Source organism: Tamandua tetradactyla, chromosome 6 (assembly GCF_023851605.1).
Source record: "Tamandua tetradactyla isolate mTamTet1 chromosome 6, mTamTet1.pri, whole genome shotgun sequence".
Lineage (NCBI taxonomy): Eukaryota > Metazoa > Chordata > Mammalia > Pilosa > Myrmecophagidae > Tamandua > Tamandua tetradactyla.
This window is the reverse complement of record NC_135332.1, coordinates 177,029,667-177,055,167: the sequence shown is the minus strand read 5'-3', so window position 1 is coordinate 177,055,167 and position 25,501 is coordinate 177,029,667. Positions and strand designations below refer to the sequence as shown.

Below are 25,501 nucleotides of genomic sequence, written 5' to 3'. Positions count from 1 at the left end.
CCCCGCCAGGTGGGCCAGAGCGCCCGCTGGTCCCTCACCTTGGATGGACAACCTGTCGCCCGTGCTTCAGAGGGAAAGCCCAGGGCCCCGACGGCTTGGTGGGGGCAGGGGTGGTGCTCGTGGAGAGAGGGGGTGGGGGAGGGGCAGGGTGGTGCTCGCGGAGGGAGGGGTGGGGGAGGGGCGGGGTGGTGCTCGCGGAGGGAGGGGTGGGGGAGGGGCGGGGTGGTGCTCGCGGAGGGAGGGGTGGGGGAGGGGCGGGTGGTGCTCGCGGAGGGAGGGGGTGGGGGAGGGGTGGGCTCCTGGCAGAGGACCCCGCTCTGAGCACCGGGACCCGGGCATGTCCGAGAAAAGCAGGAAGGTGTTCCCTGATCCTGAGGCCACGTGAAGAAACGGCCCTTTGGTACTGGGGGCCCTAGAGAAGGAAGAGCCGCGTCCCCCAGGCCAGCGTGGGGAAGACGAGGCAGCTTCGCAGGGCCTGCGTGGCCAGGCCCCACTCTTCTTCTTAAAGAGGGCCCCGACATTTGCATAAACTTCACGCCCCACAAAACCTGGACCCGCCCCTGAAGGGAACTTAGGACGGGCCTGCCGGGCTCACCACGGGGGGCAGAACCTTCTCCTGCACCAAAGCGGGAAGCAGGCTGGGGGAAGGGAGCCCCAGGGAGGGCCAGGGGCTTCCCAACGGGGTCTCCCGAGGCCTGACACCTTCCAGACACCCGCAGCAGCCCTGTGCGGTCTCCTCTCCCACCCCTCAACCCCACCGCCTCTCACTGCCCTGGCCTGTGACTGAGACTCAGTTTCCCCGAGCCAGCACTACACTTTGCCACTGGAATAACTTGTTTCTCATTCATCATGGATTGCTAACCAAATCCTTTACCAAAAAGCTCTCTGGTATTTTTTATTCATTCTAGTACTAATGTCCCTTTCAACTCAGTCTCTTCCTGGGTGTCTGATGAGTGAGAAAGTGGGGGTGCCTGGGACCTAGAAAGTGGGGGTGCCCGGGACCTAGAAAGTGGGGGTGCCTGGGACCTAGAAAGTGGCCTGCTGGGCCCACCAGTTCGGCCACGCCCCTGAGCTGGGCTGAGGGCTGGCCCTCCCGGGGCCTCATTATCCTGAGTGGAGACTGACCTGGTGATCTCTGGCCCAGGGCTCACCAATGCTTGGCACTTGGCAGGGGCACAGTAAGAATTGCCACGTAAATGACTGAACGATGCATTACCCAGAATATAGAGATCAGATGCCCAGCTAGCAGGTGCAGTGATAACCCCACAGCAAAAATCACGACTGTACTTGCTGATTTGCGAGACAAATTATCTCCCCCAAACTGCACCCTGCATCTACATGCTCGAATTACGTCAAACCACTATGGGTGTGAAATAGGGATTTTGCTTAGTGACGAAAAGCAGGTTCCCACCTTGGCATGGACCTTACTCAGTAGTAAGCTGGTCACACACGAACGGGGTGTTTGCCTTCCACAACTTCACCAGAATGATTTTCAATACACAAACAGCAAGGAAAAGTGCTTATTCCCCTGACCTCCCAAAGAAAGTTCCTGATAAATAGACTCCATGTGGCACCTTATTTTCTCCAAGGAAGCAGGGCCTCCTGCAGCCTCAGCCTTGGGTCCTGGGTGGATCCTCAGAGCTCCTGACCCCGCCTGCCAGGTGACAGCTGTGGGGGACCTCACAGCTGTCCCCTAGGCAGTGGTGGTCAGAGCGGAGGCGTTGAGGGGCTGCCTGGTGCTCTTCTAGGGACCCGGGAATGAGGCAGTATCAGTCCCATCTTAAAGAGGAGGAGACCGAGGCCAGTGGGCGTGCGGAAACTGCCCGAGGTGACATGGGTCACTAGGCACAGGGCAGAACCTGAGGCCCATTCTTGTGACTTCAGCTCAAGAACCTCCAGAAGCTCATTTCTCTGAGCAGAGCATCAGGGCAGGGCTTGAGGAGAGAGCCCAGGGTCCCTTCAAGTCCCTGGTGCAGCCATTCCTGCAGATAGGGCCTGGGGTAAACTGGCCTTTCCAATCAAGGAAGGGTCTCCGCTGAAAAACCCGAGGCCTGGCTGCTCCGTGCACCCTCCCCTCCCAGGGCCACCTCCCAGGGCCACTTCTAGGTTAGCTCCTTGTGAACCAAATGCCCTTTGCCTTTGGCTCCCCAGGGTCGGACAGCGACTTCCTCGCCGTGCTGAGTGACTACCCGTCTCCCGACATCAGCCCACCCATATTCCGACGTGGGGAGAAACTGCGCGTGATTTCTGAGTGAGTCAACTTTCAGACACTCCTACGGTCCCCTACAGAGGAGGAACTCAGAATGGGAGGGAAGCTTCAGCTTTTGGTTAGAGCAATCCAATTCCCCCTGGGCCTTGGCCCCCGTGAGGCAAGAAATTGGGCTCGTGCTGACTCCCTCCTCTTTAATGCTGCCAATGCTCTAAAACCTTCAGTGACTCCCTGTTTCTTGCTGACAGAATTTAAATTCCTGAGCCTGGTCTTTGAGGGCCTTTATGTCCCAGGTTCTATTCCAGCACAGCCTCGGAAGAGGCCCTGGGGTTTGAGGACGCTTCTGAGATAAAGCGTCTCACCTTTGCTCCCTGTTTCCCTCTAGATTGATTCAAAATATGCTGTAGGACAGAACTGAGAATGTAAACCCCTTTTCTTTACATCCCACTGATAGGGACATGGGAAATGATCCTATTGCTGGACAGAAATCGATATAGCAAGCCTTTATTTTAAGACAGGCTCCAACCCTGGATCCCTAAAAGCAGCTATTGCCAGCACGTGGGAGGATTTCCCAATTCGATTGGAATTAGAGAATAGCTATTAGATACATAGACTTAAAAACTACATTTTCATCCAGAAAAATTCAGGTCAACACAACCAATGATAGATCTTATAAAAGGAATGTCCCAGGTTGTCCGAGGTTAAATCTGATTATTATGTTCATTCATTCATTTTCATTGCCATTTGCCTATCCATCCTTTCCTTTCTGCTCTTGCTGTTACAGTGAAGGGGGCTGGTGGAAAGCCATGTCCCTCAGCACTGGTCGAGAGAGTTACATTCCTGGAATATGTGTGGCCAGAGTTTACCATGGGTGAGTATATTTTTCAAATGTTATCAGTAAAGCATATTTATGCTGGTGACTCAGAAGGTTGCATGGAGATTCCAGCACGGCCTAAGGGAAAGGAAGGCTCTGAGTTAGAGGGGGTGCATCTCCTCGATGCTCTGTCCTTAGGGAGAGGTGCAACCCTAGGATAATCCCTCTCTCTCTGGGACTCAATTTCCCAATCAGTAAGACCAAGATAATAAGACCAAAACTGACAGCCAGGGTCCCTTCCAGCTCTAACCTGGTGTTCCTGGCACCGAGCAGTGAACACTCAGGAGCTGTTACCCGAGGACACGGTGTGCTCTCAGGGCTAACAGTCAGCCTGCTTAGGTCCAGACCTGGCCTCTGTCATCCATCTCCTCAACGCTCTGTGCATCCATCTCCTTTCTGCACCTGTCAAATAAAGGTCATGATGCAGAACGATAGGGACAGGAATCTGTCACATGACCAAACCGAAGGGTTGTTGGAGAATTAGATGGCATTATCCATGCTCAGCTCTTGGAACAATGCCTAGGATTATAGTAAGCACTCAATAAATATTGGCTATACCCTCATTAAATGCATAACCAGACACACATTTTGGCTACGCTTAGGTACCCAACCCAACAAATGCGTTAGTCAAGCGGATGAGAACTGAGCGCACTGCTTTCTCCAGAAGTCGCATGGGTGAGGTCATTGCAGAATTGTGGGACTTTGGAGCCCAGAAGACCTGGGTTCAAGTCTTGGCTTGGCCGCTTCCATGTAAGGGCCCTGGAAAAGCCACATAACCTCCTTGAACTACAGTGCCCTCCTCTCCCAAGCTACCAAGGCCAGACAAGAGGCACACAGCCAAGAGGAAGCAGAACGGAGGAAGCACCATTTTCATTTGAGAGGGGCCAGAAATAGCTTCTTTACATTCAGAGAAGGACCTGGTAAAGCAGACATCTGCCTGAACATTTTGAAGAATATAATTCGGTGTGTTTAATTGCACTAGGAGTGATTTTGCATATGAATACTAAAACCATTTCAATGCTTAGGACAGGAAAGGTGAAAATGAGTGGGTCATGAGCTGCGGCGTGAGTGAGGTTCTGACCCGCTCCCGCATTTAGCAAAGGTGCAGCATTCCCTTCGGGCTCCTGGTGCAGCGCGAGGGCTGGCGGGGGTTGGGGGTGAGGAGCGCAGACCCGTCAGGCAGAATTTCTACCTTATGGAGCCTCCGATCTAGCAGATGGAATACCAGCCCTTAAAGTACAGATTGGGAAGAGAGAAAGTGCAGTCCACAGTAATCAGTGTGAAATTCAACCTTCCAGAAAAATGCATCCCAGGTCTAGTGCTGTCACCTGCCAACGTGGTAATTTGGACAAGGGACATAGTCACTCTGAGCCTCAGTATCCTTGTCCCACCAGCCTTAGGGGTTGATAAGAGGACTAGAATTCAAGTGTTTAATATAGTATATAGCCCATAGTCAGTACTCATGCATGGTAGTGTTTGCTATTGTTCATTTATCTTCTTAATTTTTAGAAGTGAGATTTCATGTATGGACTTGAAAACATAAATGTCAGTCACACTAAAGTAACTAATATGCCATAAAATGTGTAGAACTAAGGGAATACATGAAATATTGAACCAAACACGGCATAACCATGATTTTAACAACCACAGTGGACATAGAGAGCGAGGCATAAATAAAAGGACCCAGACACTGTGTCCTTGGGTCTTTTCTCCCATGATGCTTTGGGGCTTTCAGCTGGCCCTTTCTGCCGCCTGCTTGTGTACCACTGCGGGTGTTTAAGGGCTGAGAAAAGAGCCAAGTATGTATTACATTGCAGCACACACTAAATCAGACCTGTTGATTAAAAGCCAGTCTCCATTCACTGAAATGCAGAGTCTTTTAGAAAGTGGATGTGCTGTTGCTTGAGTGCACACCGGCCAATGCTCACAAAGCCTTTCCTTCCAAGGTGATATCTGGCCAAGCCTCTCTGAGAAATGCCAAAGGGCCCTTTCTCTTTGGAACATAGATTCCTTTGTGCAAGGAGCTGCTTCCTGCAGGGTAGTCAGAAGTGCCTGCTCTCTTACGGAGGGGAATGTGCCACTGGAAAGCTGGGCAACAGGGTTACAATTGCTGTCTTAATATTAGGTGAAAAAAGCAAGAAACACATAAATGCACAGCACAATGACAACTGTGTTTAACATATGTTAAAAAAGAAGACAAGAAGGAAATACAATGATGGCAGAGCAGGGGTCATAAAGCTGGTGAAACTATGTACCATTTCTTTCTTTCTCCTTCCTTCCTTCCCTCTTTCTTGTGTCCATTCATTCATTCACTCTGTACACAAAGATGAACAAAACAGACAGATAGCACCCGCTTCCTAGGATGGTGAGAAGGGGTGTGGTAGTCAGCGTGTCAGAGACACACACATTAAACAACTTACCAAGTAGCCACGTTATCACATTTTATAAAGCATGTATCTTCCATACTACACAATGTGTACAGCCCAGCTGGCTTCTGAGACGTGTAAGAAAGGATCTCACACATTTTTATACCCCATCACCCAACTACATACCTAGTACCAAACAGGTGCTCAGGAAAGTTTATTTGAGAGGTGGCTGGAAGAATGAATGAGTGAGTGAATGAATGGATGAATGAATGGTCAGTTGCCCTCTCTGTCCATCCCAGGCTTTATATCGACTAGGCCTAGATCTTACTGTTTGCATCCCATCTTCTGGGGGGCAGGAGGGCATCTTAGAAGACAACCTCAGGTCTGTCTTCCTTCCCCAGCTGGCTGTTTGAAGGGCTGGGGAGAGACAAGGCCGAGGAGCTGCTGCAGCTGCCGGACACGAAGATGGGCTCCTTTATGGTCAGGAAGAGCGAGACCAAGAAAGGTGAGCAGCCCCGGCTCCGCCGCCCCCAGCCGGGCTGGACGGCAGGCTTTCTCCCCCATGGACTCTGCATGGCGTCATCCTCCTTCCTCTTACAATGCACACAAATCAACCCAGCGTCCTTAGTGCCCTGTAGCCCACACTCGGCCAGTGCAGCCAGGGTGAGCACAGGGGAGCTGGAAACAGGCACGGGACCTGTAACGGGCCCTGCCAGCTCCTGCTGGCAAGTTTTCCATCTACTGAGAACAAAACTGAGTACCAGATGTGGCCGCATGTGGGGCAGAGAGAAGATGGACTTTGTAAGGCCTGACCTGTAGGCTCAGACTCTGAAGCTTGGGTGGGTGATTCAACCCTCCGAGCTCAGTTTTCTCATCTGTGAAATGGTGGAAAAATCTCTCCCCGGTGAGCCTGTGGCAAGATTCAGATGCCATGGCCTTGCAGGGCTCCTGCCACACAGGATGCCATGCACACCAGTCCCCTCAGCACCCTGCTCTAAAAGAGACAGCTCAGAGGACCAGGCAAGCCCATGCATGTCCTGACACAGTCACCACCATCTTATCTTTATAAGTTGCTTGCATCCCCCTTGTTAGAGTAATGCCGTGAAGACTGAAATAGCAGGGCCCTTTGCGGTGGTTCAGAGCAAGAGCCCAAATTCTAGTTTCAACTGCCTCAGTGACTGAGAAGCCAGCTCCCCTCCCTGAGCCTCGGCTCCCTTGTCTCAGCGTGAGGTCAGCAACAGCCAAGGGCTTAGCTCTGAGTCTGGGAAGAAGGAGACCCCTGAAAGAATTTCAGGAGCCAAACACGGAACAGCGAAGACTTTCCCAGATGAAAATAATAATACTAGGGAAGGTATTATTCAAGTTCCTAGTGTGCTTTTTTGTACACTTGCTATCAACAAGAGAAAATGCTGCATCTGAGAGCATTTTCGGTGCACTGCTGTGTGCCTGAGCTGCCCGGCGCTGGAGCCCTCCACAGAGTAAGCGTCAGCCTTGTTTTGGGGAAGCAGGGAGCAAATAGGAGCTGTGGTCAGAAAACTTAGAAGAACTTTTCTTTCGAAACCTGAATGTTCAGGGGAGAGCAAATTCAAAGTAAAGGTGAAACTTCTCATGTATGCCCTTGATGCAGGGCACCCAAAGCCCAGCACCTCCTGTGCTGCTGTGGGCCAGGGGAGAAGGAAGCCAGCGAGGCTCAACTAAAAATAAAGCTGTTGTCAGGCCTCTCTGCAGCCAAGCTGCAGCCGGGTGGGGTGGCAGGCTCTGCTCCCTTGGGTATGCAAAGCACCGATGATTTTCCACTTGCTGCTTACCATAGTTTTGGTCCCTGTTGACATTACCGGAAGACCCCAGGTTGACGTGGAGGGCAGGCCTGGGGCAGAGCTGCGGATGCCCGTTAGATTGCCCTGGTGGGCCTGCCAAGGACAAGGGTTCAAATCTCAGGGCTGCCATTCCAAGCTCCACTCTGGCCACGTCACTCAGGAGCTCTGGGCCTCAGTTTTCTCCATCTAGAAAGTGCTTAGGGACACTGCCTCCCAGGGTCTTTCTCAGAATTGATGGAAATACTGCTTGAAAATTTCTTAGCCCCCTGTCCCACACATGAAGCAAAGGCTCAATAAAAGATAGTTTCCTTTCCCTCCTCGCCAGTGGTGGTTAAGCAGAAATGACACATGTTTTACATGTTTCTTAGGGATACCCTGAAAAATGCCTTAACTGGCACCTTTTCCAAATTTCTGAGGAAGCCAAATGTAAGTCAGAACAAGTGGGAACCCAGAAAGTGGGTAGAGCTGAGACCCTCCCTCAGCATGTGGAGGGGCTGGCGCTGGTGGAGCAGGGCTCAAGGGGGAATGCAGTGCAAATGCCCTAGAGTGTGCCCCAGGCAAGGACCCAAGAATGATGGGCACAGCCCAGGTCTCCAGGTGGCAACCAAGTGGCAATTTAATTAGGCCTACGTGCCACAAAAGGATGTGCGAGCACCCCAAATGTCAACTTTCAAAAGCAGTGAGAACTAGCCTGTAAACGTGAAAACCTGTGGCAAAATGACAGGAGGGACACCTCTGGGCTGCTGAAATAACTTGAGGTTGTGGGCTCCAAACAGCAGCTGCTGGTGGGCGGGGGGTGGGGGTGGGGCTCTGAGTGTCGTGTCCCACCATCGTCCCTGTATCCCTGAGCCTGAGAAAAGCCTCCCATCCTCCGGGTGGGCTCCTTAGCGGATGGCCCTGGAGGGGATGCAGGGAGCACGGCTGATCTGCTCTCGGCCTCCCGCAGGTTTTTATTCGCTGTCAGTGAGACACAGACAGGTGAAGCATTACCGCATCTTCCGCCTGCCCAACAACTGGTACTACATCTCCCCGAGGCTCACCTTCCAGTGCCTGGAGGACCTGGTGAATCACTACTCAGGTAGGAAACGCGACGCGCCCTCTCCTGCGTCCCCGCGTGCCTGACTGCCCTGCGGTGCCCTCCGGCAGGGGACACCCCTACATGCCATCTGCCCAGGCTGACCTTTTAATTCATTCAGACTCCAAATTTCAAGCTAACACAGGCTGTAAAATGCAGCGAATCTCAAACTCGCCCTCACTCTATTTGTAAAGAAAACAAATGAAGACACCCCTGTTCTCACAACTGCAGACAGCCGGCTCTTTCTTAAGTGGGCCTCTGAGGCTTTGTTCTGAAAAGCACTCATTTCCCCTCTTCTGAAAAACCTCCTCACCCTTCAGGGCCAAAGTCAGTGCACCTGCTGGACAAAGCCATACCTGTCCCTGAGTCCAAGGCTGCTGCCCGCACTGGCCCTGCATGCCCCACCACTGCCCAGCTCTGCTCACGCCACCTGGAGCCCTTGCTCGCCAAGCCGCTTGCTGCCCCCAGCAAGCTCCTAGAGACCCGGGGCTGGGGTCATTCATTTGGGGTCCTCCCTGGGCTCAGGAGAGAGGGACAAATGTGGCCAGGTTGACCACGGCAGGACCCCCGCCGGGCTTGGCTCTGCTGGAGGTGATACTCCCACATAGAGGCAGGAAAGGAAAGCGAATTAGACAGTGAAAGGCCTCGAATGCCAGGTCAGTCGGAATTTTCACCTCTGGAAAATGTGAAACCCAAAAAATGGGCTCAAGTTCCAGATAGTATAGTAGTTAAAGGGAAGGCTCTGGGCTGCCTGTCTTGGCAGCCCAGATTTGCTCATTGCCAGCCAGGTGACCTGGGGTGCGGTATTTGTGTCTCTGCGCCTCGCGGCCCCCATCCAGGTAAGGCAGACCCCAGTTCCTCTTACCCCACCGGGACGCCGAGGGCAGTCAGAGTCAGTACCTGGACAGTGTTTGGCAGGGGCCGGCTGCAGTGCAACCCACGAGCACACGCGAGCTGCTGCCAAACCTCAGCTACTTCCCCAGCCAGGACAGCATGTTCCTGCCCTGGCCACTGCCTGCTTTCCTAGGGCCTGCCCATGTCCCGTTGCTGGGTGGCTCACCCCCAGCACACGCCATCTTTGCTCACGCACCTTAGGATCTAGGGTCTTAAAAGGCATTTCAAGGAGAAGGAAGGCATCTGGGCAGGCGTCGTCGTCAGACCTGGCCCAGGAGCAGCAGTGTGGGAGTAGAAACGGGCGCTCGGGCGGGAGCTGAGGGAGACTTGAAGCAGGGGCCTCAGTTCCCCATGGCCTCAGCTCCCCGACTGCAGGAGGCGGGTGACAGCAGCCCCCCCTTGTAGGGAGCTGTGATGATGACTAAACACGATCATTTATGGAACGTGCCCAGTGCAGGCTGGCACATGGTAGATGCAAAATTAATAATAAATCTGACTATGACTTTTGTGATAGCCAAAAACCTAGCAGTTAGGTAAAAATGAAAGAGGAAGGGAGTCCTGGAAGCAGCTAACTTTTAGTGATTATGAGTACAAGTTGGTTTTGGTATTTGGCTTTTAATAACAATCATCTGAGAGGTGTGGAGACCATAAGTTTTGCATAGACAAAAGCAAACATCAAAAGGATGCGGCCCCAGCAAGACGTTTACAAACAGGGCGGCCACAAGGCCACCAGGCCAAGACACCCACCTCCATCCAGCAGCCGTCAGGGCCACCAGGAGGACACTGCCCGGTGCATGCCTTCCAGAATCGTGTCCCGGCCATTGCACCAGTGAATAGAGTACAGTCCTCACCCCCGTGAATGGACGACAAGGGTCTGAAGGCCTGAAGCGTGTCCTGAGCCCTTCGGGACCCAGAGGGTGACACTGTGGCCAGTTTTATCCCCCATCAGGTTCTTCCAGAAGGCACAGAATCAGGGACATTTGTGATAAGGGGTCTGAAAGACATCTTTTTTTTTATAGGATGCTTATATTTATTATCCAGGAGCCCTTGGGCAAATTACTTAACATCTCAGAGCCTTAGTTACCTCATCTATAAAATGGGAATGACAATGTCCCTTCACAGGATTGTTGTTAGGACCAAAAGCCTGATGTGTGCATAAAGTCTGACACCTAAAGTATTCCGTGCCTGGTGATGTCTGAGAGAGCGAGACACAAATGAGTTATAATTGACAGATGGGAACAGGGCTCCTGAACGTGGAAATGTTGGTATCTAAGGGTCCAGGGAGCATTCTGGATGGCCGCAGAGACCAGGCTGGACTAACTAGAGGCTGTGTAGGAGTCCCTTCTCCTCCTTCTAAGAGGCAGTGGGTGGCTTTTGGACTGAGTGCCTGGTCCTGAGTCAAGGAGACAGAGTTGGATCACATTACTGTGGTCCCTGAGCAAATGATTTGCCCCCAGGAACCTCCATTTCCTCATCCCTAAAATGGGTCCACCAACGTCACCGCACAGGTGATGTGGGAAGTCAGAGAGCTAAGTGTGCAAGGCCTGCTGACACCTGGCACATGTCCTGCACTCATAAGTGTTACCTGTTTTGCTCTTTGGAAAGTTCTATAAAGAAGGACCTTGAGGAACTTCCTGGCTGCCTGAGCGGCTCGAGGTGGCTGATTTAGCCCGGCCTTCTAGCAGACACCATCTCCCTCGCCTAATAACCCAGAGGTCCTTTCAATTTCCAACCCATGACAGGCAATTAGTTCAGACTCACATCCAGTTAAGCATCCCTCTAATATAATGGTCCAGCCTCTCCTGTGAGCTCACAGGGATGGTCAGACTCAAAGCCCCACAGCGGGGCCCTCTCCCCGGCCCTGCTCTGAGAGCTGGGGCTTGTGCTTCGGCTACAGTCCCCTTTGTTCTTGGAGGAGGGTACCCTGAGCACCCCACAAAAGCGATGGCAGGTGGAGCCTGTCGAAGGCGTGCTGCGCTTCCTAAGCTGCCTGTGGACTCATGGCAGCGAGGCAGTGGAGCCTCAGCCTGGCAGGGGCCACAGGGTACACCCTCGGACGGTCGCCTCCCACCCTTCCTTAGAGAAGGACCTGCATCTTCCCAGTCTCAAGAACGTCTGAAGCACCGCCAGAGGCAAGTCCCTGTCGTGATGAGATGGGCTGTGGGCAGCTTCGAGGAGATGGCACTTAATCTTAATGCTCCTGCAAAGACTAGGGACACTAGAAACTCAGATATTTCACTTAAGCCAAGGGAAGAAGAAGTAGATTTGTTTCATTTTCACTTTCTTTGTGCCAGAGGATCCAGGGTAGAGAAGAGAGAGTTTTCTTCTCTTTTTGTTCACTTTCTTTCTTTTACTTTGTTATCCTTTTCTTTCTCTTCCTTTCCTGTGTTTTCACTCTTTTTGTGCTTTTTTTCCTTCTCCTCTGCCTTCCCTTCTTTCTCTCTCCCTTTGCCCCCTCACATCTTCTCTCTGTTCTTCCTTCCTTCTTCCTCCTTCCCTCCCCCTTCTCCTTTGTTCCTTTTTTCTGTCCTTCCTTCATTCCTTCTTGCCTTCCTTCCATGTTTCCTTCTCTTCTTGTCTTCCTCTGGCGGACTTAGCCCACCAGTCCAGCACCATCCGTGTGCCTGGGGAGAATCAGAGATGACATGGCCCCACCTTGCCCAGGGAGACTCTCGGTGGAGTTGCAGACTCTGCCTGGATTCACCCCTCAGCTAACACCTGAGCGTCCACCTGTGCAGGCCTCCTGCCAGCTGTTCTTGTCGGCTCATTTCCTTCATTTTGCAAGTGAAGAAACTGAGGCTTGGAGAGGTATAAGGAGATTTGCTATCAGGGGTGAGCTGAAATGTAAATGCGGGTTTGGTTAACTCTGGGTCCCAAGTGCTTCCCTCTCTCTGTGCCTCGCAAGTGCTGTGTGGATTCAGGGGACACAGCCTTTTGGGAAGGGTCAGTCAGACATGTGACTCTCAGCCTTGCCACCACCTGCCATACGCCTTCCCCATCGTGGCCGCAGTCTCCCCTGTAGCCAGGACACAGCAGGGACGGCCCCGCAGGCCCTGGGCCCCTCCCTGGCCACGGCGTTCCCAGGTCGCTGAGTGCTGTCCCTCTTGCCCCCGCAGAGGTGGCCGATGGCTTGTGCTGTGTCCTCACCACGCCCTGCCTGATGCAGGGCCCAGCCGCCCCTGCTGCGCAGGCCCCCAGCTCGCCCGTCACCTTGCGTCAGAAGTCGTTTGACTGGAGAAGAGTGCCCAGGTAGGGCGCATGCATGCGTGTGTGAGTGAGTGTGCATGTGTGGTGGGTGTGGGTATATAAGTGTGCATGTGGGTGTGTGAGTATGTACATGTATGGCATGTGGGGTGTGTGTGTGTACATGTGCAGTGGGTGTGTGGGGGTGAGTGTGAGCATGTACATTGTGTATGTGCATATGTGCATGTGTGCGTGTGTGAATGTGTACATGTATGGTAGGTGGTGTATGTGTGTACATGTGTGGTGAGTGTGTGGGTGAGTGTGAGGGAGTGTGAGCATGTACATTGTGTTTGTGAGTGTGTGAAAGTGTACATGGTGTGTGTGGGGGTGTGAGTGCATGCATGTGTGGTGGGTGTGGGTCTATGAGTGTGTGGGTATGAGTGTGTACATGTGTGGTGCATAGTATGTGTGAGTGTGAGGAAGTGTGAGTGTGTATATGGTGTGTGAGTGGGTGTGGGCATGAGTGTGGGTGTGGAGGATGTGAATGTGTAAATGTGCATGTGAGTGGGTGTGGATGAGTGTGTGAATGTGTGTGTCTGAGCGCCCCCTCCATGAGTGGACGAGCACAAAACCGGGGTCAGCCTGGCAGGTGGGGCTTGTCAAGTCTCTCTTGTGTGCTTGCAGTGCATCTTCTCGCTGAAATATACCACCTTGCTTTTTCTAATTGTTAGGATCCTAAAGCATATCACACAGATAAATCTCAAAAAGCTTAAACACACCAGCAAAATCCTAAGTGACTTTGTTTTCTCAAGGGAAAACTATTTTCCACTGATTTGTTTTGATTATTAGCTATTGAATTTTAAGGAATACTTACAGTTTGAGAACAGTGGAGTTTTTTTTTTTTTAATAATTAAACACTGAATCAGACATCCCATTGGTGAATTTAAAGAAAATCAGAGACTAGAATTGCCTGGGACATGAATAGAAATTCTTGTAAATAGAAACAGTCATTAAAATCTACAGGTGGAAGTTTGAGCCAGCCAACACAGCAGTGATTCAGAGAGGTTAAGTGATTTGTCCAAGACCACACAGCCCACAAATACAAGAACCAGAATTAGAACACTAATTTAGAGAAATGTTAACCATGTTCTTTGGGTGTTCTTCCTTTCTTCATTCTCTTTTTCTCCATCCCCTCCTCCTTCTCTGCCCCTGCCTTTGCCCTTTTCTTCCCCTCCCAGATTGCAGGACGCCACGGAGGGGGCAGAGAACCCGCTCGGGGTGGACGAGTCCCTCTTCAGCTACGGCCTCCGGGAAAGCATCGCCTCCTACCTCTCCCTGACCAGCGATGAAAGCAACTCCTTTGAGCGGAAGAAGAAGAGCCTCTCTCTGATGTACAGCGGGAGCAGGAGGAAGAGCTCTTTCTTCTCATCGCCGCCGTACTTTGAAGACTAGCCAGAGAATTGACACCCTGTGGTGTGCCCAAAAGGAACAGGGGCCCAAGTTCTCACCTGGGAACTTGCAGAGAAGCAGGATTCCCTGGAAAACCTCATGTCTTCTAGAAGCCAAGAGAAGCCACACGGAGGTTCAAACTCGCATCTTCTCTACCAACATCATGATAAAGGGGAACCCCTTCCTGGTGTCTGATCAGCCCTGTGAAATGCTGAGTTGTGACAGGATTGGGGGACGTTTCAGAAGGACTCTGCCTATCTTGTGTGTGAGAGACACTTTCTCTCGTAAAAAAGTGCACAAGGACCGTTCACCAACAAACTGTCCAGACGGCTACACTCTGATGTCACGAGAGAGAACTTCTTTCTGAGAAAAAATTGAGAAGGAGATGACCCACAAAGCTGTGGCCTGCCAGAAGATCTGGGTTTGCAAATTGGTCTCCTAAGTTGAACTTTACCAGTAATCCATAAGGAGACCTTGGGCATGCATCTCTTTCTCCTTCTATGGGAACTCAGCAGCACTAAATGCTAGCAGTCATTCACCCTGAGTCAGGGGACACCAAAGGCAGAGGGTGCTGGAAGAAAGGGAGTCCCCATTTGTATAGGGCAAAGCAGATGGGACAGGTGAGTCTCCTGATGGGGAAAGCAAGAGAGTGGGCCTGGGGCTGTGCCAGCTTTTATGATATCCCTTGCTAGGGCTCTAAGCACAGAAAGAGCTTGTCTAGGTGGCTGAGATTGTTGCTTACATTAATGCACAAATTATTCATTCGTAATTGCCTGAAGAAGCACTGTGGAAAGTTTTGTGTACAATGTCAGATTCCCCAGATCCCAGGAGAGGTGTCTGCAGTGTAGACAGAGAGAGAGTGGGTGTGTCACTGAGAGCGCAGGTGTAAGAGCTCACGTTTCAGCTGGATCCGCAGAGAGTACGAGAATCGGCAGGATCCCGGAGGGGAGAAGGGTTGGATCTTTTGCAAAAGGAAACTGATAAGTTCTAAAGAATTAATCCATCCAGGATTTTTTTCTAAGAAGGTCTGGTATCCACATGAATTGGAAAGATGGGGAGTCAGAGTGGCTTAATTCTGTCACATGTGATTTTAAGAGATGAGAGAGGACACAGGGCAAAGAGCCAGAGAAGCAGACGCATTCCAGCTCCAGGCTGCCCAAGCAGATCCATTTAGGAAGGGGACCGCAGAGGGCCCATGACTCATTTCTCCCTATTTAAAGGGACTGGGGGAGGGGGCATGCAGTATCTCTCCTGCCTGGTGTGAGAGGTCTGTTCACCACAAGCATTCCCTACATGTGAGATCACTGTGCTAGTAATACGTGTATACGCAATCCCTCGGTTGCCTTTATCATCAGACTCCAGTGTGTTTACACGAGAGGACGTTTGTGGTTTCTTCGCAATTCAGCAAGGCTAATGCACAGGGGCCAGCCTACATGTCAGTACTGAGTGTAACTGCAGATGTGCGCTTCCACCATAAGGCAGGGCCACCTGGCGAACTCCAGCTGTTTGTACAGCGTCTTACGCATTGTTTTCCGTTGTGATAATGTGATTTGTGGAGCACTGTGAGGGGTTTCTATGTGGGAAGCATTACACTTTGCTAAATCATGTATTTATTCCTGATTAAAATAAACATAATACATATTTAGCCCTTGGAATGTAAGCTTCGGGGGTGGGATGGGTGGGTGGTCAGTCCAGAAGCAATGTGGATTCTGAATTTTCAAATAAGCCTGTAACTGGCAAGAGATGAGAGGAAGGAATGCCCAGAGGATGCTGGCGTGGGTTAGAAGTTTGGCTTCTTCTTAAGGACAAGCTTTAAGAAAACCAAATTTTATTGTTTTGGAGATGTCATCAAACTTGAAGGAAGACATAGGATGTCGAGGGAGAGAGCACATTTGTAGCAATTGTTAAGAAACTTCTTCGACTCACCCAGACACTTCTGCATGTGACTTGTGATATCTGTGCTTCTCGTTCTCCCAAGAATTTCAACATCACTTTTTGGACACCGTCTCAGAGAGCACAGCGAGGCAGTGCCGTGGGTGTTGGCACTGCAGCAACGGTACAGGTGAGGTCTCTGACATGCTGCGTGAGCGAGCCGCTTTCTGAAGCTCTTTAGTCCTATGCAGGAAGTGTGGGGGCGTGTACACAGGGGCAGGGGCAGCCCTTCGGATGGGATGCTTAGGGGAGGCCTCTCTATGGGGGCAACAGCATCTGAGTGGACACTTGAAAGATGGGCAGCAAGCAAGCAAAGACCTAAGGGTGGTACTCGAGGCGCTGGAGGAGGAAGGCAGCTCCCGGAGGCAGGTGCAAGGCTGTGAGCCCCAGGAGCGCAGGAGAGCCTGCGGGGCCAGGTGAGTGAGCAGGGAGACAGGGGCAGAAGGGGGAGTTCCGAGGGGGCAGGGCAGGTCCTACAGGGCACTGAAGATGGGGGAAAGGAGTCTGAGTTCTTTCCTGGGAAACGGGAAGCCACTGGGAGTATAAATGAGATGACAGACTGATGTCATCTCATTCATAAGTTAAAAAGATCACTCTGGCTGTTCTGTGGAGAATGACTTTTTAGAATTCCAGCATTGCATTTTTTACTTGACACATACTTAAAACAAACAGATGCAAAGAGTTTGAATATAAAGGGGTGGAAACTTTTTCATGAAGAAATGAACAAAAGGAAACCTGACGTCCAATTTTATTATGGGACAAAATGGAAGCTGAGGTAGAAATAAGTTGCATAAGGACAAGGAGAGATGTCATAAAAGGAACAATAGATTAAGAAGATATAATGATTATAACATATTAATCTAAGAATATAGTTTCTTAATATCTAAAGCAACTATTACAAGGATAAATAGAAAAGTTAATTATTTTTTTTATTTGGACATTTTAACTGTTACCCCCCTCTCAGAAATTGATAGCCTAAGCAAAAATAAGTAAGTTGATAAATAAATAGATAGAAGATTTTAACACTACCATTTAACTTTCCAGACAAGTGGAGAATATACGAGGTCTCAGAGGAAGTCCTTCCAGAGTCAGCATTGTACAACTCAAGCTCTGTGATTATAATGCAACAAAGCTGGAAATCAATTTGTAAGAGTATAGGTAAAAAATCTAAGGTTCTAGAACCTAGGAAAAAAGTTTCAAAAAAAAAAAAAAACCCAAGTCAAAAAGGAAAAAATGTGAGAAATAAGAAAATATGAGAAACAAATGACATACTGCTACTTTACAAAATTTCTGGGACATGCTTATAAAACAGTAAGAGGGAATGTCATTGGTTGAAATGCATTTATCCAGAAAACAGAGGATGAAAAGTTAAGAGATTAGCTTTCACCTTGAGAAGCTGGGAAAGAACAACAGAGGCTAGCCAAGGAAAAAAAGGAGAAAGTAGAAGATGATAAGGGCAGATATCAATGAAATAGAGTTTTTAAAACAGCTAATAGAAAAAAAGTTAAAAAGCAAAATTGTATTTAGTAGTAAGGTTAATATGATGGCTAAAAACGCGAACAAGAATGATCAAGAAAGACACACCCAAAAAAGAACAAAAGCAAACAGGGCAGTTACGTGTGGTCCCGTGACCTGCAAGGGGTGTGCCGCTCACCAGCCCAGCTCTAAGGCCCCCGAGTGGCCCCCTTCCACTCTGCCCTCCCTCTCTGCGACTCAGGTCCTCCCTGCACGTGAGCACAAGGCCTAGAAACACCTAGAAGGTACCTGGGCCCTGAGTGACTGAGAGACACCCGACTGCTCACCTTGGGAGATGTTATGAGAAGGAGAGAAAAAGAAACTTTTCATTCCTTAAGCTGCTTTGGTGTTGGGTTACCTTGTTACGCAGCATCTTCAACCAGTATAGAAACAAACCAGCTATTATTTGCAGATGATGACCTAATGCCATTGAAAACCCAACAGAATCAATAGACAAAGCATTAGAAGTAATAAAAAAGATCAGCAAACTGCTAAAATCAACTTATTCCTCTATGCCAGGATTTACCAACTAGAAAATGCAATGGAAAATAAGACGCCATTCACAGCACCAATCAGAACTATGATTTGGTGGTAATTTGTCTCACCAAGGTGTTATAAAACCTGTATGGTGAAAGTGCAACAGTCCATAAACAAACCTAGAGGAGATTCAAACACTACATTCATGGGTGTGGGTATGATGTTTTAATAGGATTCAAGGATGTAAGGTTTAGCATTAAAAAAGGAATGTAAATTTTTTTCTGAAATTAAATCATAAATTCCATGAAGCTACAACTAAATTCTCAGCAGAAATGTATGTATCTATACACAAACTTACTTTTTCTAAAATACATGTGGAAGCATCAAAGTCCCATGAGCAGCAAGGCTTTGAGTACGGCAAGCACAGGGGTGGGTGCTCACATTCGGAGATCCAAAGTCCGGCTACAAAACCAGAAGAGCTCCGGGCCCACCTGCTACCTCTGTCCGGCTGGACGCATGGACACTCAGTGTTGTAGCAGACCGGTGCCCCTAGGAACCAGCTGCCATGCCACGGGTCAGGGAAGCCCCCAGAGCACTCAAGCTGAGTACGTTTTCAAGCACTGGGTCAATAGTAGAATTGGAATAAGATAGGCTAGAAAAAGAACGAGCATGAAAATAAGGCAGAATTCCAAACGTGCCAAATAGAAGTCTCCTGGCTCGGGAAAGGCCCTTTTGTTTTGAGAGATGAAAGGAGATGTGGTATGAGGACACAACACAAAGACCTGGAGGAAAGAGCATTTTGCAGCTTCTAGGAACGGAGCTCTCTGGGGAGCTGCCAGCGTAGGAATCGTGGAGGCAGGAACAGGAGAGGGAGAGGAAAATTTAGCTTGAGGCCAGTGAGGCCTGGAAGCCTTGCTGAGGAATGTGGAATTGGGGCAATGGCATGGGAGGGAGAGGGAAACCTGAGTCCTCTAAATCATATTGCAGAGGGTAAGGCCACCTCTGTCTTCTCTTAAAATTGACCAGGGGGTCAGAGATGCAGAATGCAGGTCAGCAACAGGTAACCCCTTTTCCTCCTTCATACTGGTCCCCAGAGCAGGTGAAATACCAGTCTTCCATCCCAGGACCTGCTTTTGTTTGGATGTGCCTTCCCTTGGCAAGGGGTGGGGTATATTTCTTGAGTTCCCATCATGTGCAGGGCACTTTGGAAACCTTATCTTATGGCAGCTTATTAAAACCATGGGAAACAGAATTAATCATGTTTATTTTATAGCAGAAATCGAAGGTTAAAGATTTTACCCAAGGCCTGTGCCTTAACCAGGGCCTGTTTGTTTCTAGCCTGGGCTCTATCTCTTACACCTTATAACCCAACAGTCCCAAGGATGCAGGATAAACAGCCTCAAAGGGTGGAAAAACACAGGATCTGACTTGTGGTCTAGCCTCTAACTCAGCTCATTCCTTGCTATGTGTTCTTTGGTAGGTCACTAAGCCTCTCTGAGCCTGAGGTTATGCTGAGTTGAAAACATCCAATGTCAATCAGTGTGAGCAATCTCTGAGATAATGTATTGAAAGGGCTTTGTGATCCAAAATGGGCTAAACAAATATAAGCTATTAATTATCACAGGAGTCTCTCTTCCCCGATGTTTCAAGAGTTCTGGCCCTGCGAGTTGCAGAAAGACTTAAGTTTTAATACAAAAATAAATCACCATCTCACATTCGTTCCCCAAACATCTGTTGGTAAAGAAATGCTGATATATTAAAGTATTTTAGTTCTCTCAGTTCCAAATAATTTCACATGCAACCCAAAGAGTGCTGGGAACAGTTGTAAGGGCTGCTTCTAAATGACTAAAACAGATGGGACAGTTTATTTTTAAATACACTGCCATTTGTTAAAACAGATTAATTTTTGAAATCCCTCAAACACTTAAACCTTCACAAGGAAAAGGCTCCGTTCCAGGCCTGCTGGAAGGCATTTCTGGAGTTGTCTGGGCCTCAGGAGTGGCTGGTTTCTGAGAGTGCCCTGGAAAAAGCCATCACCATCGACACAAACAGCGAGGTCTGTTTTCCATACCCAGAGCGGAAGGCTGTTTGTGCTCAGTTTGCCACAAAGATGGACCCACTTCAGCAGAACAAGCTTCCAGAAGCCCAGATCAAAGGAAAGAAGCACAGAAAGGGGTGGGAAGGAGGGGACTCACCAGCTCAGCCCCAGGGCCCCAAACAGCAGGGCAGGGCGGTGAGCCCTTTGTGTCCGGCCCCTCTGGGCTGGGCTGGGTCAGGGGCTGGAGCTCTAGAGAGAGCTGGAACCCTAGGCCCCTCTCCTGGAGCTTTCAGTCTTGTGAGGATGACAGACGTGGACTGGTAATCATTGTTCCTGATGGGAACCCTAAGTGCTGCGCAGAAGTACACACACTGGCATAAACCACACAAAGGGGGTCCAATTCCAGGCCGAAAAGTCTGGAAGGCTTCCCTGAAGGATGAGTAGGGCAGGCAAAGAGGAGGCTGGGATAAAAGCACCATAAAGAGGAGTCAGCCTGCCCAAGGCAGAAGGCTAGGCCTCTCCAAGGACCAGAGAGGTCCCGCGGTTGGAGGAGAGCTGGAGCGGCAGGTGGCACTGCTTCCTGTCGAGAATGGCGATGATGCTGACATAGCCTCAGCAGTGCCCCCAAAATGCCACCTCCCCCCTCCTCAGGACTGTGGGCTTGGATCCAGGAAGGCTGGATGAGTTGGGGTGCAGCCCATGGCCTCTGACTGTCAACAGGTGGAGGAGCTGGAGTGCAGTCACAAATGGCCCCCAATTGTCCGCAGGTCTACAAGGTATTCAGCCCACAGTGTGGTCTCATCAGCAATCCCATGGCCCCTTAATTTGTGGTACTTCATAGTCTCTTCATTGGTTTCTATGCCCCTCTCTGTGTATCTTATATCCTTCCTCCACCCAGCCCTAAGAGGTAGCTTCCTAAGTGCAGCTCTAAGCAAGTTATCTGCCTGCTTAAAAATAACCCTTCAATGGTTCCTCAGGCCCATGGGAAAAGCCCCAATGCGTCGGTAGGGTCTGCCGGCCCTCGCTCCCAGCCTCAGCCCCACTGCCCACCTGGGCATCTGCCCTCCAGCCACACCGCACGAGCAGCAGAGCCCAGTGAACAGCCAAGATTCCCGGGTTGCCAGGACTTTGCAGATTCCCTCTCCCTGGAAGCGCTCCTTGACACGGCCCCCTGCCCTCTGCCCCTAGGCTGTCTTAGACCCTCTCTCATAGACACGGTGTTTGCCCCCCATTCCCCACTAACTGTAAGCTTCCTGAGACCTAGGATGCTTTTCCCCACTAACTGTAAGCTTCCTGAGACCTAGGATGCTTTTATTTATCAGGTATCTAGCGCAGAACCTGGCACCAATCAGATGCTCAATAAAATACGGGAGCTAGTTAGTGACACAACCATAGGCTAAAGGGTTTAAGCTGTAATCAACTGGATTAATTCTCCCATTACAGTTACTGTCATCATCATTCACAGCATTATCTCAATACCACCATTATCACCTAGTGGGGATTTCAGGCTGTCCAGTAGTCTCATGAGTGGTTGAGTTCTATTCTTTGCCCTGGCAATAGTTTCATTCATTCACTAAGCAACGGCAGAGGTGGCCATCCCCTGGGAGCTCAGGCCTTAGCCTGTGGCTGCGACCCAGTTGCCTTAAACAACGAACCCATTTGTTGAGACCTCTGTACTCTGAGAGTGGTGAGTCACCCGCTCTTGTTCTACACTGAAATAACACCAGAACCGAATCTCAGGGCCATTGACGCTTAAAGGAGAATTCCAAGTTCAAACACAGAGTACATCAGAGAAGCCACACTGGGAAGTCAGTGAGGGTTTTCTTCCTCTCCTGTTTTGGATGACATTGTCAGGTATAGGTCAGCGTCTTCCTGGCTGAACTATGCCCTCAACATTACCTTCTCCTCCAACAGCAAGCATCTCACCCTGTGCTCCATCCCTTTCTACTTGGAGCAACAAGGAGGGTGGTTGATGGCGCAGAACCACCAAACCCTTCATCGTCCAGAAGTTTTTAAATGAATGGAAAGCAGTCAGGGAACCCCTCAGGATCCTAGAATCATGCATCCATGGAATGATGGCCATAAGCAGAATCCACTCAGGACAAAGGAGAAGGGAAAACCAAGCAATTCAAGTTGCCTCAAGAGGCAGTGGAGGGCCACCTCCCCTGGCCAGCATCTGCAGCGAGAGTGAAGGTAGAACACTACTCACCATCAGCACAGCCCTCCGGAAGAGTCTGGAGTCCGTGGCACTGGTTGTGAGAAGATGGATGCTGGCCAGGTCAGCCCCACTGCGGTCTGCTGCCAGGGACACACGCCGAGGGTCCCCACCAAAACTTCCAATGTGGTTCTGCACCCAAGTCAGAGCTGCCACTTGGTCCAGAAGCCCCCAGTTGCCACTCACCTCACTGGACCCTTCAAAGAAGAGGAAAGCCTTTTACTTTTTGTGATTCTGCAACCTCAGATTGAATCATCTACAGCAGGCATGTGGTTCCTCTGGGAGACCTGGGCCTGGTCCCCACGGGTCAGGGTCTTGGGTTCTAAATGCAGCATGGGACAGCAGGAGGGACACAGGCTTTGGAATCAGATACCCCAGGCTTGAATTTCAGCTTCAGCCTTGGCTAGCTAGGAGGTCTTGGGCTCATCACTAAACCTCACAGGGCCACCACTTGTCACCTTGCATGGCACATCCAGTGGGAAAGAGAAGGGCTTCCTGCTACACCTTCAACCCCACTGCAGGTGTCGTGCTCCATGCCTCATCCTCCCTGAGTTGGGCCAGGCCTTGCCAGGGTTCTGGATCCCTTTTCCTCCCACTACCTCACCCACTGTGACCTCGCAAAAGCATTTGACTATTTCTTTTCCATAAATTCAGGAAATGTCCATTGGCAGCCCACTCAGCACTTATTTTTTCATGAAATGATTCAGACGCAAAAAGTATATTTAAAGAATGGTCTTGTTTGCTTTTGGGGACACCACCTGCCCACACCCTCCTGATGGTCCAAACTCAATGGACCCTTCTTGTCAATCTATCATGTTAACTTTTCCTCCTCCAAGCGGGCCATGCCGCATCTCCTGCCCTGTTTGAAGGGAGATCCACTTCCTCTCTTGTACTCGCCCCAGAAATCTTATCAGATTCAATGGCTTCAATGACCCCCATATGCGGATGATACACAGAAGACATCAGCAGCCCAGCCCACCCCCCAGACCACAGACCCTTCGCATTTCCCCAGGTGGTCACCCTGTAGGCTCGAGTTCGTGCTGTCCAACATGGAATTGGTACTAAGCCTCCAGAACCCTCCAAGCAGCAGCACTTCCAGAGTTCCTTATGTCCTTCCAACGCAGCCCCGCTGGCCAGTGCGACCTTGCAAGGCATCCCTGATTCCTCCTCCTTTCACCCCACTCCTTCCCCATGTCCTGCAGGTTCTCACTCTACACTGACCCCTGCCACTAACTCCAGAAATGCTACCTCAGCCTTCTCAGTGGCCTCCTGCATCCACACATTTCTCCCTCCATGAAGTTTCCATATCACATCTGGGATGATATTTTAAACTTATAATTTTGATCATATTATACACACACACTGCCTTCCCCGTCTTATTTAATACCTACAATCTCATTCTATTGTCCTTAAACATAATTCACAGCTCTCCCCATATTCTGGAGGCCCACAGGCCTGGGTCCGTCCATCTCTTTGGCCACATCTCCCTTTGTCTCCTCACTGAGGCTTGTTTCTCCCACCACCCAGAGACAGCGCATCGATTTCTCAAGCCCAGAAGCCTCTCCTTCCCTCAGGGTCCTGCGTGGCACATGTGGTTTTTCCGCCTAGAACCCTCCGCCTCCCCGTGACCCTCCTTCTCTTCCTCTGCCTGCGCCTCCTTCCACTCTAAGCTGCCCTGTCAACCACAGGAAGCCCCTCTTGAGCCCTCCGGTGATGTCAGCTCCCCGGGCAGACCTCTCGCAGTCACCGCCTTCCCTGCCAGAGTGGCCACTGTGGAGTCCAGAGGCACATGGCAGGTTCTCAGCAAATGTGAGGTGAATGAGTGAGCATAGCAATAATCATCTGTGAGTCAGTATCATGCCATGGACCATGGAGACGTTGTCCTGCTTGGCTGTAAACCAACCATGAGAAGATCTCGTGGTCCCAAACAGGAAAATCTTGATCTCCCCAACTTAGCATTGACACACCCGAAGAGAACACCAGCTCAGGGGCCATAACATTGCAGATTATTCTTCCAGTCGGGGAGACATCTGGAATCTGTTCTTTGAGTCCCTTTCATGCTCTGGGGTTGTGAGGCCACGGCATGGTTCTGGCTGCATCCTTTCCTGGATTGCCTACACGTTGTCCTGGCTGCACAACATGGGGTTGCTCCTGAGGTCTCGGGCAGGAGAGGGCAGGGCACCCACCAAGTGGGACCAAGGCCTCCAGGTCTTTGGGGAGCAGTGTCCATCGCCCGCATTTCCAGTGTTGATGGGGTGCAGGGGCCCACAAGGGAAATGCCCCTGACTCTCATCTCCCACGTGTCGACCTCCCACTTACAGGATGAGGGCCAGTGCTGACAAGCAGGGAACCATAGGCTCCTGGAGGTCAGAGTTGAAGGGACACTGGAGAGCCACTCATCAGATAAGTAGGAGTCGGGCTTAGCCACGTGCAGGCCCTGTGCTGGGGGCTGCAGACACCCAGCAGAGAGCAAGATGGGGGGGCGCCCAGCCACAGCAGTGGTGCTGGGCTCTCAGGGGCATCAGTGTGCAGGGAGGCTGCTGTGAGCAAGAGGTTCCGGGCAGCGTGAGGGCCTCTTCTGCAGCTTCCCAGCCCCACCCTGCCCCGGATCTGCCTCTCCTCTTCCAGGGCCTCTGGTCAGATCACGTGGGAAACATTCACTCCTTCCCTCAGTGCCTCCTTGCTTCTCCGTGCTCACTTCATTTCTTCAACAGCCTTGCCTTCTCCTTCGCACGGCCCGGGGCCCCCTGACCCGGGGATGGGGCTCACGCTCTTGGCTATGGACAGGCTGCCCAGGGCCGGGCGTCTGCTTGTGACCACATTTGGGTGCTGTGAGCCCCTCTGTGGGGTGGGGCTAATAACAGAACCCACTCCTGGGTGGTCAGCAGGACGCTGCAACGGGAATGGAAAAGCGCCCTGCGCGGTACACCTCACTGTACTACCTGCTGTTAAACCAAAGACACTGCTTTCGGCCCTGGCACAACCTCATGGTGCCCGCCACACCCTCGCGGCAGAATCTGCACCTGTGAGGGGTGTCGCAGGCAGGACTCTGGGCCCCTCTTCCCCAGCACAGGGGGCAGACCGTGTGAGTCACACAGAGGCTTGCGTGCCCCAGGGACGGTGAGGTAGGGGCACCCACGGTGGCCACAGGCCTTCTGCCTGGCTCCTGTATCAAAGCCCACGCCTCTGCCCTGTCCCGCCTGCCCTGTCCCCTCTCAGCTCTGTCTGTCTGTCTGCCAGAGTGCAGCCATCACCGTGCCTTGGGGCTCTGCTGTGGAAGCAGCCTCGCTCCAGGTCAGCAATGAGGGGGCTGGAGGCAGGAAGCATCCTTCACCCTCCTTTGCGAGATGAGTTTGCCTGTCCAGAAGCACACGAATGCTCCATAAAGTTACAGCCCATGAAATTACACTCCCCACCCCCTTGGGGACAGGGAACATACGGAAATTCTTCTGTCTAG

The 25,501-nt window shown here is 51.0% G+C and overlaps 2 protein-coding genes across 4 annotated transcripts in view; one reads left to right on the top strand and one right to left on the bottom strand.

The window, feature by feature from the left end:
- Positions 1-15,512, top strand: part of SLA (Src like adaptor) — a 33,369-nt gene extending 17,857 nt beyond the window's left edge. For all 3 annotated transcript variants that reach the window (XM_077167732.1, XM_077167730.1, XM_077167729.1), the window contains 6 exons: positions 2,152-2,251; positions 2,994-3,080; positions 5,851-5,954; positions 8,213-8,344; positions 12,352-12,484; positions 13,657-15,512. In XM_077167732.1, the coding sequence (XP_077023847.1) occupies positions 3,016-3,080; positions 5,851-5,954; positions 8,213-8,344; positions 12,352-12,484; positions 13,657-13,870 (648 nt within the window). In that variant the 5' untranslated portion in view covers positions 2,152-2,251; positions 2,994-3,015 and the 3' untranslated portion in view covers positions 13,871-15,512. The remainder of the gene's footprint in view (positions 1-2,151; positions 2,252-2,993; positions 3,081-5,850; positions 5,955-8,212; positions 8,345-12,351; positions 12,485-13,656) is intronic.
- Positions 1-25,501, bottom strand: part of TG (thyroglobulin) — a 234,772-nt gene that overhangs the window by 77,989 nt on the left and 131,282 nt on the right. Inside the window, exon 41 of the mRNA XM_077167733.1 lies at positions 22,039-22,241. Within this exon, the coding sequence (XP_077023848.1) occupies positions 22,039-22,241 (203 nt within the window). The remainder of the gene's footprint in view (positions 1-22,038; positions 22,242-25,501) is intronic.